The following is a 15,670-nucleotide window of genomic DNA, read 5'->3' on the forward strand; positions in this document are numbered from 1 at the left end:
TAGCGACATGATATTGAAGCATTTTCTGGTCTATCCCAATAACCAGAATGACAGGAGTTATACTCACACTGGATTATTGCACTGGCGTGTTCTAAAGCGAACACCAGTTCCACAGGTCCGGGAACAGGAGCCAAATTTGGTCCATGATCCCCAGTTGCCATCTTGTTTTTGCTGATTAGCATTCTTCCACATGCAATGACCCTTATAGCACCACTTAGGGAAATGACACAAAGCAATCATGAAAATCATGCATATGCTAAAGCTGAAGTTCTTATACAAGGATCACCAAGTGAAGGACTTCATTTCTTTTTCAGGCAAAAATACACTTAAAATTATCCCAGAGCAGTGCCCTGTACACTGCATAATTTAGACTTGCATTTTAAAGTATAAAATTAAAATTTAAAAAATAACATTCACTCAGACAAGGTTTTAAATGACACATTTACCAGTGAGTATCAAACATCATAATCAATAAGGATGATCTGAGCACCCAATTTGCCCAGTAGGTGCTATTCTACCCTTCATCCCTCATTATCTATATTACTGGAGTTTTTCAAGGGCAATCTGCTCCCTTTTAAAATAATGACAGGAAACCATATGTCTTAATTTAGAAAATAATTAACATAACATATCTAAAACATATATAACTTTCAAAACACTTGTACATAATTGTTAAAATTTTCCTTCACAATGATTCTGAGAGATATATGATCTTTACCTTTCTGATGAGGAAAACTGGGACCTGAAAAGGACCATGAGTAGTGTAAGACTCTCTGACTGGAAAAACTAAGTGGGGAGTACTAAATCATGGATACTGTAGAGGCCTAGAGCTTACAGTACCCAGCACACAGCAGATGCTCAAAAGGTGTTCTTTTCCCTTCCAACATTTTGACTCACTTTTTTATCCTACATACAATGAAAGTGTTTCTTAAAACTCAACTCTGGGAAATTGAAACATAACACAGATATATTTAGGGAAGTTGGATGTCCAGAGTTGGTTTACAGAATACCTTTTTCATAAAGCAAAAATGAATCAACTCATTGTTGCTTCTGTTTTTTCAGTCAGAAGTCTGTAATACTGAATTTTCCCAGAGCAACACACTGTACAAGTTTAGCATAGTGCCTAAGAGTTTAAACGTGAATAATGGGAGATTTTATTATTATTATTATCATGCTTGTAATTCTCATAGTAAGTACAATTTATACACATTCAAAATAGAGCTTTAAAGGGCTTCAGAAGACCTAAAAGCTATATAAATCTTCTTTGCCAGGTTTTGGTCCTATCTACAATATCTTATTTCCAAACTAGTCAAAGCTCTTCAACTTGAGTTCTTAACATCCCTTTGTTTTGGGTTTCATGATCTTTCCCCTCCTGAGTAGTGTAGCTTGGCACTGGGCCAGTTTCTGAGCATTTGATCCTCACTATGCAACTTGAGATTGAAACTTCTGGGCATCTTTCCCCAAAGAGCAAGGCCAAATCTTCTGTACAAGTTCACATGACTTTATTTCTGGACAACTTTCACAAGGAATGGGATGCCAGCAAGTAAATCAAATCCCATTAGGGCCCAGATACTCGGCTGAGCTGCCACTTCCTATTCTATCAGTAGGGGGCTGTATAGTGGCCTCAAAGATGTCAAGTCCTAATCCTTAAAAGCTGTAAATGTTACCTTATTTGGAAAAGAGTTTTTGCAGATGTAATTAAGTAAGAATTTTTAGATGGGGAGATTATCCTGGATTATCCAGGTGAACCCTAAATGCCATCACATGTATCCTTACAAGAGAGGGGCAGAGGGAAATTTATACACAGAAGAGAAGGGGGCAATGTGGCCACAAAGGCAGAGACTGGAGTGGTGCAGCCACAAGTCAAGGGAGTCAGTCAATCACCAGAAGCTGGAAGAGCTAAGGACAGATTCTTCACTAGAGCCTCTGGAGAGAGTATCATTCTGCCCACACATTGATTTCAGCTCAGTGAAAACTGATTTTGTTCTTCCAGCCTCCAGAACTGAGAGAGTAGTTTTCTGTTGATTTAAGCCACTAAGTCTGTGGTAAGTTGTTATAGCAGCTATAGGAAACTTGTACACAGTGTTCATGCATCCCCACAATGAAACTTTATGTACTATGGTTTTCTTAAAAATGACAATACATGTTATTTAAAGATGATTATTATGCAACGTATCTTAAATCTTTATTGTATAAATAGATTATACTCACTTTTCCAGCAGCACATTCGGTCCCATCAAGTGGGGGTCCTTTTTTAGTCTTACAAAAGTAGGGATTATCAGGATGGCTACACCAAAGCTGTTTACATGGGTCAAAGGTTCGGAACTAGAAGAGAAAAAACCAAACTCTCAGGGACATAGAGATGGAATGACTTGTACCAACAACACCTTCTACACAGTTTCTTCATGTCATGTTTCTTGGATATTTTAATTTCAAGTTAATAGTCAAAGTTGTGGCATGTTAAGGAAACAAACAAACAAACACTGCCTAAGAATTCCAAGTAAAGAATACTTTCATTCCGCTTTTCTAAAATAACACTGATAAACAATGATTTGTCTGGGATTCTTCTGTTGACTTTTACTATTCTTTATGCCATTTCTATCTTATGGTTTTCAAATAGACAATATTGGGATTTTAAAAAGAACGAGTAATTATTATGAACATTTTAAATATGAAAACATTATAGTGGTTTTGCAGCTCTCAAGCCATCAAAATGGCTTCTCTTTATCCCTGAATGTATGAACCAGTCAGAAATAAATAATTAAAATGCCCATCATAATGAGCCAACCAAAAGCAGAAAATATTTGTCAAACTTTCTGTGTAAGATAATGTATTCCAGGTATAACAAAATGTAAATACATTCATATAGTTTATAAAGGACTTTCCATATATTTGATCTTCATAACAATCCATGGCTGAGAAATATGGGTTATAAGGTAAGACTATAGTTATGGATACAATAAGACAGTAACAGAGACAGACCAGAATCTTAGTTTTCTCACTCTTAAGAATGTCTTTTATTTTCCTAAAACACTACATTATAATATCCAAATGTATATATAAGCACACGTATTTGTGTTACTGTTTCCTCATCCGCTCTCTAACAGTAAATATCTTATCATTCTTTAGATAAATTAAAATATACATATATATATCAAACACCAGTTTACCCACATCTTCATTGCCTATACCACTAATTATCCACATACAGACTCACGGTCATAGCTTTTTTTTTTTTTTAATTAGTACTCATTTTGGATCTGGGTTTTTTGTTCTAATTCCTATTACCTAATGCAGAAACTATAATTTTCTATACTAGTGAGCCAAAGCTTTAGAATTCTCAGGTCAGAACATTATCGCAGGTCATTAGGAGCTGACCGTGTATACCTTACAAACAAACCAAATATCTGTATATATCTGCATATGGAGGAATTCAAACAGCAGATCAACTTCTTCTGATGAAATACTTTTTTTCTTGCTCTAACAAATAAAGCTTTCTCCAACATATAAAAAGCCCTATTTACCAGATGTGTGACTTAAGCAAGTTGCTTAATCTCTGTAAGTCTTGGCTTGTTCATCTGTAAAATAAAAGTATACCAACTCCCTTCTAGCCTGTCACAGGGATTAAATAAGATAGTATATTTAAAGCACTTAGGTTTAGCATGTACTGACATAGCAAACACAAAATCGTTGGTTCATATTCTCGCACCAGTGAGTCTGTAAATGTCACCAAACAGGAGCTAAGCAAGTAGATTTCAATATGCAAAATCTAAATTGACTGTGAGTAACATACCGCAGTGCACATTTTATAACCAACACCAAAGTCAAAACGACATTGCTCATCCATAGAATAATTGATTCCAGGAAGTTCTGGGAGTTTGGGCCAGTCACGTTCAAAAGGGTCATCAAGGAGACAGTCATAGGAACTGTAGGAAGGAAAATACTGCATGTAGTTAAATGTTCATTTTTTTATCATGTTCCAATGAAAAAGTATTCTTAGGTTACATACTCTGGAATTTCATCAGATCATAAAGCAAGGTTACAAAAGCATACCTTTTAGGGTTTTTGGTTTCAGCTCCATTTAGAAAAAGACCATTCATCTTTATTCATCACAGGAAAATAAGCCAACCATACTTAGAAACACAGTAGAACCATGACAACCTTGTTTGTGTCCCTAGCTGAACCCGCACATGGTGTGGCAGGGCAGATCCTGACCCCTATGCTACGGGGTATATAGATGGTACCTTATGCAGGCATCGCATGACCAACCCCTCCTCAAATCAACTTTGACCATTAGTCAAAGATTCCATAAAGAATTTACTAAAAGGAAGTCACAGTTAAAAAATTCACTTAAATTCTAGGCTCATGGCTTAAAATATTGCAATTACATTGTGGAATTGTGCCAAAAGCTGAGTCACAAGAAAATGTTTATCATGAACAAAAGTTTTCATTCCCTGGGAGTTTGGTTCTGATCAAGGTCCTAAGAGCCAGTTTCACGTCTGTATTTCTACTATAACATTCTCATGACACGCAGAAGGAGACATACTGAATGTATCTTTTCAGTTCTTGGCCGCTGCAGCGGGACCAGTGGTAACGATGAAACGCTGCTTGCACCAAAGGAGCCATGACACTTCCCATGGCAGTCTCATCACCGCACCTGTTGCCTTGTCCATCATGCTCCATTCCCAGCCTAGAACACAAAGCGAGACCTTACTGGTAAGAACCATCATAGGGGCCATGGCTTTGGCGTAATTTCTGTTTTGGAAATAAGTACAGGAAAATAGGTGTTTTTTAAGTTAATGTGGCTTTTGTGGAGAAGTCACAGACACTGTGAAACTGAGAGCAATCTGACACAAATGCCTTTTTTATTCTATAGCTATGAAAAGCCCAGGAGTGTCTCTGCAAGCCAGAGTCACTCATTTAGTTTCAGTGCATGACCTCTTCACTGTTTTCAGCTCCTCAAACTTGGCAAGGGATGAGAGTTGCATGCTGGCATGCACTCTGACCAAAGTATGAACAATACTGAGAGAAGCAGACAGAAAAGACCTTGTTTTTTTCTTTTTTCTTTTTGCTTTATAGCTGTCAGCGGTGACTTACACATGGCCAGTTTCATGGGCTACTACAAAAGCAGATGAAAAACCATCCTCATGATTCAGGGTACAACTTCTCACTGGATGACACATGCCTGTGACTGGAGCATATCCTGTAGAGAATAACAATTACTTTCATTTTCATTTTATGAGAAAACCCATTAAGAATTACTACTGGACCTTTGCCTAGGCGGGGAAAAAAAGCTTTTCAGGAAACAGAGGCAGTATTATTTCTCTGCTAGCATTGCACCACATTCTCTTGGGAAAGCCACAGGTAATGGGCTCTAAAAAGATTCATTGGGGCTGCATTTTCTCCTCTCCTAAGGGAAGGAACTGCCTGGGGTTACCATTCTGTTCTGCCCACCAACTAAGCTCTGTCTTTCTGCTGTAGTGAATGGTCCTTCATATCACGGTACTGATGAAGGGAGCCAGAAATTCCATCAACGTTGAAAAGAAAATGGTCAGTCTAATTTTTTCCAAAGTCTACATCAGACTTTATTAGATAAATGTAAGCTGACTTTGGAAGAAAGCTCTTTGGCAGCAGACATTTCCCATGGCATCTCCCTTCCCATTCCAAACAGTTAGTGGAAATCACACCACATTTTACAGCATCCCCTCTGTACCCCAGATGCACACTCCTTATTGTAAAGGAGAGTGTAATTTATCATAGTATTTAGGTGGCATTTAGCATTGCAAATTCCACGGAAGTCACTGGAAGCAACAGAAAGAAAGTGTATGCCTGGCTGATGCATGGAGGAAAGTGATGGTGGAGATCTGAACATTTGAACAGACTCCCTGATTTAGGATTACTTTTGAAAAGTCATGCCCTTAAGTTTTTCTTCTACATATTAATGGAAATACCTTGCATTCCAGCAGGTCCGAAGTCTTGCCGGGTTAAAAAAATTGCATGATCATGGTGTTCAGAATGATTGGGATCAGATTTTTGTTGTTGGCAAGCCCAGCGACACACGTTCTCCAAGCTCCTGGATGGGTTTCCCCGTTCTATGAGGCTGATGGACTAGGAGGAAACAATATGTTAAAGACATACACAGCATTTTCCCAAAGGCTTCCTTTAATAACATTCTCTGAAATTAACATTTGAGATTACAGTAATTAAATAATGTACAATAATATTATCGGGGGCTTACTTGGAAATAAATACTTATTTGGAAATAAATATTTCCAAATACTCTCATTTGGAAATTCTACATGCCCATGAGGGATACCTTTATGATCAATATTACCTGTGTGAAAGGTGGCTGACACCATTAATGGAAATACGTGATGCTGAGATTCTTTTGCTGTTGTGAAGCAACTCGATATTAATCAATTGGGTAAAAATTCTAGTAAGAATTCCTGATTTAGCTTAGATTTTTAGTTTCAAAAATATTAAGAACAAAAATAGAGGATACATGGAAAGATTTGGGCATGAGACTTTTTTCCCAGAGATGTTAAAGTGAAAGATCTTCAGTTTCAATTTTTTTTGGGTGGGGGGTCCAAAATTAATCAACATACGGGAAGAATATAAGTTCTTCAATCAGCTGGCAAAGCTGGTGGAATCTTCGATTTGAGGAACAGTCAAATTATATAAACCTCACACTGAAAAAAAAAAACCCTACCCTTTACTTTAACCTCACAGCAATGAAGAGGGGTGTACTCATAACCTGCAATTCCAAGAGATGGATTGACATTCCTTGGAATGCTTCTACTATCACATTATTGTCAGGAGTTAAAAGTTTAGAGGGAAAGGCCCCATCCTTCAAGAACCCAGGAGCCATACTTCCCCGAGTACTTCTGATGGAATGAGAAATTGAACTTGGAACCCAAAATTAGTCTCTACTTGGCTGACCGGCTGAGAGCTTTGTTACATTTCAGCAAATGTTTTTATCATTGTCTACATTCTTAAGAAAAATGTTTGGTTTATTATAGTTGAACACATACTTCTCCAAACAAATGATTTAATAACCAACTGAAAGCTGGTAACATCTCCATCTGGATCTGACTTGCATTCAGTGTTGGAGACACAAAGTAGGTCAGGTTTGTGGGATAAACTAAAGATCAATGACACACTCTCACCAGAAATGATAAGCTTTCATACATAATAAAATGCAAACACATGGATTTTTTTCCTGTTTGCTAAATGCACAATTTCATTAGTATTCCATAATCAGGAGGATTAATTATGGGAGGGGGGACATGTAATTTTAAACATTAAGAAAGCTGCCAAGTTAGTCACTTCCCCTATGTTTTCTCCTCAAAGGGAGAGACCACTTCCTCCATTCCATTATTTCCAAGGACAGGGACACATCTAGTGTCATTTTAAAGCCAGCTAAAGTTACATTACATAAAAATGCCTATTGTATGTATTTTGACCCAACATTTTGCTTTCAAAAAGATTAATGCCCTTTTAAATAAAAAAAAATATTCACCGTATGCTTCACTTTTCTTAGTCGAAAAGACTCATATTTCACATATTGTTTTCAAGAAATCATGAGAGGGTAAGGATCTCTGTTATTCTGCTTCACAGATATATTTGAAGCACCTAGAAAGCATCTGACACATAGTAGGCACTCAATATAGATGTTTTGGAATAATAAATGAATCATAAATTTGATGATGATGTTAGATTAAGGAAATTCTTTTTTTTAATAATGGTATCCATTCATTTTCATTCATACAGTCATGCCAAAATCAGGATAAGTATCTCCAACTCCATAAGACAGAGGTAAACACAGCAAATAGTACCAGCACAAAAATCATTCATTATCTACTCAAATTTAGAGATCTCCATTCATTGGGGCAGTTTTCTCCTCTCAGTTCAGAGCAACTGGGGTCTACGTCAGACATGTCTACGTCGAATGTTAGTTATGGCTTCAACAATCTAATCTGTTTGCTAATCCAGTCCTTGATGTTCACATTTGACATATAGTAAGACATTTTACCTTTGCATAGCCCAGCATTATCATGCGCACCAGAACCACATTTATATGCACTCCCAGGGACTCATCATGGTAAATTTCATTCACCTAGAAACAAAGTAGATAATTACCTGAAGAAAGGCAAAACAAAGGATTTCATGAGATGCATTTAGGGTATGGTTGTGTAATCCCAAATATAGAAGTCAAGTCCCCCTTTTTTTAGTTTAGTTTAAACTGATGTCTGAAATGAAATCATTTACTTTTAACTATGGAATAATTCTTGGCTATGTGAATTACTGATTTTGTAAACCCCACAGTACCATGAACATAGAGAATATGCTTTAAAAGGGCTTCATTAAACTACTGTAGTGTTAAAAGTCCATGTGTGCTATGATCCACACATAACATTCATCACAAGACGATGACTCTGGTGAAGCATCTGCCAGCAGTGAGTGGCTGCAACCATGTGGAGGAAAAGAGCAAGCATGTCCTCCAGGTGCCCCTGTTGACATCATGGGTGTTACGTCTGGTTGGGGAAGCTTGTGTGCAGAAGCCGTGGTGGTCTATCTGTGGGCCAGTAACTGGGTGGCCCTCCCAATGCCTCCCCACCCCAGGAGTGGGGCAGCTGAGGCAACGATTATTTAGAAGTCCTACAGTAAAGAAATCCTTCCATATCTGAATTACTAAGATGACTGTACAAGTACCTATAATACCAGTCCTGGGTATAGCTCAGAAAGGCAAAGTTGAGTCACTGCTTTTTATTTAATTGTAAATGTTAAATTAAAATTTCTATAGGTAATTTGGTATACTTTAAAATCACAAATATTAGAACTTAAGCAACCTCAGAGGCCATAGTCCAACACAGATTTATATAGCTGAGGAAGATGAAGACCGTAGAGATTAGCTAACATGCAAAAACACTCCGTAAATTACTGGCAGTCTAAAGTAGACATATCTTCTGGTTATACTAGTGCAAAATTGGTGTGAATAAAGATTGTTTAGTAAGTTGGCAAATGTTAGCAGAAATGGGAAAGGTGGAATTATCTGGCTACATTTCAAAGTTCTTAGCTGTTCTCAGGAACAGGGAACCAACATTTGTCACAATAACTAAAAGAGGGATGGAAAACCAACCTCAATTCAACTTAAGATCCAGGAGGTTTGGACAGAAGGCACAGCAAATTTAAAGCCTACAGAGGAAAGATAGACCTTAAAAAGAAATATAACTCAAGGATAACAGAATGCTCTAAGAAAAGAAATTCATGAATTTCTTGCCACACTGACCAAGAAACAGGCCAAGAAATCTCAAATGAAATGTTTCAGAAATCTAATGGGACTACACAGAACACCTTAAAATATCAAGGTCTTAAATGTAGATTAAACGTATACTTACTGAATTTTTGGATGTAACTAAAAAGGGAAGAACAGCTTCCCTAAAGTGGAAAAATGCATTTTTTAATGTGGAAAAAATACATTTAAAGTGGAAAAATACATTTATTTATACATTTATACATTTATAAACACACACACCCATATAATGGTGAGACCCAATTTAATACCTATTCAAGATAAGCCAAGGGGTGAAAAAAAATCTGCAATTCTTTCTTGCATTGCACAGGTGTGCAGGCTGGTAGCTCATGCCCAAGCTGTCCCTCTACAGGCCATTGTACACCTGAAGTATTGAGTTCATTTTGTCTGTTCTGTCTTACAAAAGAGATGTATACAAACAGGAATGTATCCAGACTCCTCTCTAAGCAAAGAGCAAGGAGCCTAGAAAATGTGTCACATAAAAAATGGTGGGAGGATACAGTGGCTAAAGCCTGACACAAGCCACTAGTAGTCTCAGTTGATGTCTTGGTTCAAGACCTTCATTGCTTGTGTGGTCTTCATCTTTCTGAACCTCAATCAAATGGACATAATAAGAATACTACCTCATGGAGTTGGGGTAAGAATTAAAAGATTTAATTCATGTACACAATTGCTCAAAAATTTTATGAGTGAGAAGGACAGAAGGACATTAAAGCACATTAGACTGTGGGAAGTAGAAAATAAAACTTAATAGCCACCATGTGGAAAAGGGGTTCAATTTATTCTGCATATCTACAGCAAATAAAACTAAAAACCATGGGTTCACACTATTAAAGGGGAAGATTTCAGGTCATTATAAGGAAAATTGAATGCTGGGAAAAAAGCTATGATTGCTTATGATCCTTTTGGCCATGGACAGATTCTCTTATTTTACTCAATGCCTCATATTGCCTAATTGAAGATTTAATCCCCCTCTTCTTCTGGCTTAATTATCTGATAAGAAATTTCTAGCATCATAGTCCCAATACAAGTAGAAGTCCAAAGCTGGGTCTGTCACTACTACAATCATCCAGAGAGACTCATGGACATTCCAAGAGACTTCTTATAAGGCAGCTGTTCTGAATTAGCAGCATGGCTTCACACACAAAGTTTTAACATGTACGTAATGTAACTGAAACGTAAGTGCATTTAGTATTAAAAAAATGTTCAATGTTAGTAAGGGCACAAAATAGGGGAAAAATAAAATTTTAAACTAAAGAAAAATAGATAAAAAGAATTTCTTGAGGAGAGGTGACAGAGGGAAGGAAGGCCCTTATAGCCATGGCAATATAGCAGTGACAGCAACACTTTTTTTTTTTTTTTGCAGTACGCGGGCCTCTCACTGTTGTGGCCTCTCCCGTTGCAGAGCACAGGCTCCAGACGCACAGGCTCAGCGGCCATGGCTCACGGGCCCAGCCGCTCTGTGGCATGTGGGATCCTCCCGGACCGGGGCACGAACCCGTGTCCTCTGCATCGGCAGGCGGACTCTCAACCACTGCGCCACCAGGGAAGCCCAACAGCAACACTTTTAAATGTTATGGGAGACAACTATATCAGAAAACTATTAGAATCATAAAATGAGAGCTGGCAATCATAACAAGTAGCTTGTGATATCTGAGCTAGTATAATGTACATATGATCACCCCAAATTGGTACATTCATTTTTATTTGGTAAATTTTAAAATCAGTACAGTGCTGAGAAAGTATCATGCACAAAATTCATGCTCTCAATGGCAATATTACGTTATAAAATGATGAAATAAAAAGACACTTTTTAAAAAGTCAAATTTACCATTCACCAAAAGAAAAGTATTATTTAACAAAAATCCCTATTATGCCACGCTACTTAGATATCAGAGCACTCCAGGAGAAACCAAAATCAGTTATGGAATGTTCTGAGCTGGTACCTATTTGCGAAACTGTCTCAGAGTATAACTAAATTATTGGGGGTAGAAATAATCAACTATAAGGCAATAATATTTATATGTAGGAGAAAATATTCTTCCAATGTGGTAAATCAACAAATAAGTGTCTGTATTGTGCAAGGCACGGGATATCATTTATTATTTTGCTTTTCAAGGTTTAAAAAAGTTGCTTCCTGTACATTATTCACTTTTAAAATGTACATAATAAATTGGCTGCTTGTCATCTTGCTGGACCTTATTGATAACAGGATGTAATGTTTTTATGCTCATAGACATAGGATATGATAAGAGTTGGAGAAATAATCAGCACCTCAGGATTAGATATATTCAAAGACCTGGATTCTGGTCCCAACTATTCCACCGATAAACTGAGTGACTTTGGGTTGGTCACTTAACCTCTCTGAGCCTCTGTTTTCTCACAGGCAAATTATAATTGTACTTGCTCTGCCTGCTTCACACAGCTGCTGTGTGGCTTCACAAAATGCCACATAACTGCCCTCAGAAAAATACAAAACACATTAGAACACTTCTACCTATCTATATAAAAAGTTTTAAAGGTTTGTCAATGTATTTTCCAATCTATCTGAAAAAACAAAAACAAACAAAAAATTAAGCAAACAAAAAAACACAACTGCCCCCATCTTGGTTTTCATTGAAAAGGATTCAAAAACTCTTATACTGTAAATTTATTTACTCTCAATGGAATTAACGATATAGTTTAAATTATCAAAAAAATTTATGGGAAAAATTGTTCAACAATTTTTTTCAAAAATACTCTTCAAATGCTGTACAAAAGCTCTTTCCAGCAGATGGCAGTATGCACATTTTAGAGATGGGTGAAGGAGCAGCTGCTTTACACACCTGAATGTACTTACCTACCAGTTGGTAGGTCTGCCTTTTTGGATATTTACACATAAATAAAATAACTTCTTTAAAATTAAATAGGAATTTAAAAATATTCTAACCCAAGGGAAACACTGAGTCATTGGACTTTTAAAAACGAAGAAAAATATTGAAGACATCTTTATTTAGATTGTTTTTCACTGTCATCTGATCAAGATATTACATAAGAGGCATAAAGAAGCTTATGATCTGGCTCTAAATTAATCACAACTTTTAACAATCAATAAATGATATACAGAAAGAACTAAAGCATATCATACTGAATTAACCTTTTGAATCTGTCAAGATGAATGAAAATAATATTTGTTAAGAAAGCATTTTTACAACACTTAGTGACAAGGAAAGCAACTTCTTCCTAAGTTACAGCAGAATCAAGAACAAAGAAAACAGCATTACATAGATCTTTCCAGGTTCCAGACACTGTTCTAAATACTTTACCTATGTTAATTCAAGTAATCCCTGCAACAACATTAAAGATATTATTATCTCCATTTTACATCTAATGAAATTGGGGCTCAGAGAAGTTACCTTGCCCAAGGTCACACAGCACACAGAGCAAAGGATTAACACCTAGGCAGTCTGGCTCCACAGTCAGTAGTTTTTACCAACTTGCTACACTTCCACACACCTGCAGACCACAGCACTGTCACTATGCAAGACAGATCTAATTTTAGAATAATCAAGAGTGATTCATTACCCCTGAGTTTAAGAAACTGATGTGGAAGCATACTGATAAAGATAACTTTAAAACTTCACTTCCTTTTCATAATTTTCCTTCGTGTAAATTTTAAGAAAATGAGGAATTAGACTCTACTGACTCCAAATAAGGATTTCTTGATGGTCAATATAATCTAAAAACATACTGGGAAAAAATAAAAGAGGAGCTAGAGCACATCACTGGAAAAACTGAATAAGAAAAGATAGGGCTGAAATTTATAACCAGTGTTTCGGGTTGTAAGCAAAGCATTAATCATAAACATTCTAAGAAGTCATATATTAGACACTATATAATGCAAATCAAAGTTTATCTATGCAAAACTGAATATCCTTTCACCATGTCAGCCAATCTGTGGAGCATGGGTAAATTTTCTATGAGGCATTCAGGGTTGAGCCCAGAGTATTTATTAAATTACCTGAAAAAAGGAGTAAACAGAACATTAATTCAATTTTCAGATGACCTTAAATTGCAAGGGGTTGCCAAAGTGAGGTGGGGAGAAAAGGTAATGATTTTAGGAATACTTGATTTGATTGATCAAGTATTCCTTTCCTTGAAAGGAAAATTCCTTCCAGGTTTGTTCCCTGACAGGACAATTTCTCCTAGGACATTTCCCTGGCAGGACAATCTGACCTGCTTTGTCTGACTAGCTGATAAACAGCTTTGTCTGGCTTCAGCGAAGCAACATTAATTTTTCTTTCAGATGGGTAGATGAGGTCTTGAGAGGCAGTATAGTTCAGTGGTTAAGGGCATGGGCTTCACAGTCGAACTGCTTGGGTCTGCTCTTAGCTATGTGACCTCAGTTTTCTCAGCTGCAAAATGGGATAATTATACTACTGTCCTTATAGGATTGCTGAGAGGAATAAATGAGCTCATATATGTACAGTGGTTAATGGTGCCTGGGCCTTGCAAATATAAAAATGAAAATTGTTAGCCATCATTAGTAATATTATTCACACAGAAGCAAATAAATGGTATGCATGTATAATTTTTTTAAAGAGACTTTTGGTTAACTAAAGGCAAAGAAGTAATGACAAGATAGCCTGGGTGATTTTGGCTGGACATAAAAGAATCCTGTAATGGACTGGGAAACTATATAACTCTATCCACAACCATCCCTTGTAGAGCTAAAATTTCCAAACACATACCTGCTTGGATCTGCAGTCCTGTCCTCTATGTTCTTTTTACTCAGAGGAGATAGTTGTCTCCTAACCTATCAACTCCTCTTCCCTCACCTCCAATTTCAGACTAATAATAACAACTTAAAAAAAATTGAAATATACTTGATTTACAATGTTGTGTTAGTTTCAGGTATACAGCAAAGTGACTCAGTTATACTCTTTCTTCAGATTCTTTTCCATTATGGGTTATTACACGATACTGAATATAGTTCTCTATGCTATATAGTAGGTCCTTGTTGGTTATCTATTTTATATATAATAGTGTGTTAATTTCAAACTCCTAATTTATCCTTCCCCTAATAACTACTTTTTATGAATAGTCTTATCTAATATTTACTGAACTGAATTGTGCCTAATGCTCCTAGAGGTGGGGAACTGAATAGTACATGAGTTTGAATCTCTGTTCTTATCACAAATATATTCTAATAGGTAAAATAAACTCTAAGCATGGAAAAAATAAACATAAAAAGACATGCAGATAAGTCATTTCTGATGGGAATGGGTGCTATGAAAAAAATAAGTTTGCGTGATGAGATAGAGGATGAGAGGGAGAGGAAGAAGCTACCTGAGACTGGGGGTTGGGGGTGGGTCACAGCCAGGAGACACTTGTGGACAAGAAGGAAATGGGCATGTGTGTCTCTGGGGAACAAGCGATCCAGGCAAAGGCAAGAGCTGGTACAAAAGTTCAACCTCTATTATCATGAAAGCTCAAACCCTACAAAGGAGACATCTTCATCACTTTAAAAAGAGACTGAGACCCAGAGAAGTTATACAATTTTACCCCCAAATGATTAGCACAGCCAAACTTCCAATAAGTCTATGTGATGCCAGTGCCTATTCTCTGTTCACAACCACCTTGCCTGTCCTTTTCTTTCTATCAGAGAGGATGTGCTAACTCTCTTTTTTTTTAGGCTCTTTCTCACTTCCTTAAAGACATTTGCTCCAAAAAATTGACTCCATTTCCCGTATTCAATCGCTCCCCTTCTTGGGGTTCCTTTTCCTCTTTTACTAACATACTCAATTTTCCTTCATCATGAAAAAATAAGCCACCTACAATATTTTGTAGCCTTTAGTACTGTTTACAACTATGTTCATCAACGATACTATTCAATTTCTTTAGCAATATTAGCTCCTTTTTTGCTGCCTACCCCACACACGTCAGCGTGTCTCAATGTTTTGTTTTCAATCCTCTATTGAATCCTCTATTCTATTTCACAGCAATATTTCATCCACTGCTGTTTCTTCAATCAATATCTATAGCCTGATGAATTCCACATATCTCATACTGATTCACCTCCCTCATGCTTCACAGCCATCTGTTCAACTCTGGTAACAGATCTATCTATTTGGAAGTATACCTATATATCACAAAGTATACTCACCATCTCCAGAAAACCTGTTCTTCTCTCAATATTCTATCACACTTAAAGATGAAACCATCTTGATTCCTTCTTCTTCTTCAAGTATTACAGTCAATCTGTCACCAAGTCCTGTGGGCATCCCTCACACCTGTCTCTTCCTTCCACCTCCACATTCAGCAGCTCAGTATGTGTCCTACTCAGTTGGACTGCTACGACAACCTCTTAAAACTTTT

The 15,670-nt window shown here is 36.9% G+C and overlaps 1 protein-coding gene across 2 annotated transcripts in view; it reads right to left on the reverse strand.

Moving 5' to 3' along the window:
• Positions 1-15,670, reverse strand: part of ADAMTS3 (ADAM metallopeptidase with thrombospondin type 1 motif 3) — a 306,795-nt gene that overhangs the window by 28,824 nt on the left and 262,301 nt on the right. For both annotated transcript variants that reach the window (XM_060092563.1, XM_060092568.1), the window contains exons 6-12: positions 8,033-8,116; positions 5,952-6,108; positions 5,098-5,203; positions 4,547-4,690; positions 3,794-3,926; positions 2,212-2,325; positions 68-213 (exon numbers count right to left, since the gene is read on the reverse strand). In XM_060092563.1, coding sequence (XP_059948546.1) covers positions 68-213; positions 2,212-2,325; positions 3,794-3,926; positions 4,547-4,690; positions 5,098-5,203; positions 5,952-6,108; positions 8,033-8,116 — 884 coding nt within the window. The remainder of the gene's footprint in view (positions 1-67; positions 214-2,211; positions 2,326-3,793; positions 3,927-4,546; positions 4,691-5,097; positions 5,204-5,951; positions 6,109-8,032; positions 8,117-15,670) is intronic.

This window comes from Mesoplodon densirostris, chromosome 1, assembly GCF_025265405.1.
Source record: "Mesoplodon densirostris isolate mMesDen1 chromosome 1, mMesDen1 primary haplotype, whole genome shotgun sequence".
NCBI classification, from domain to species: domain Eukaryota; kingdom Metazoa; phylum Chordata; class Mammalia; order Artiodactyla; family Ziphiidae; genus Mesoplodon; species Mesoplodon densirostris.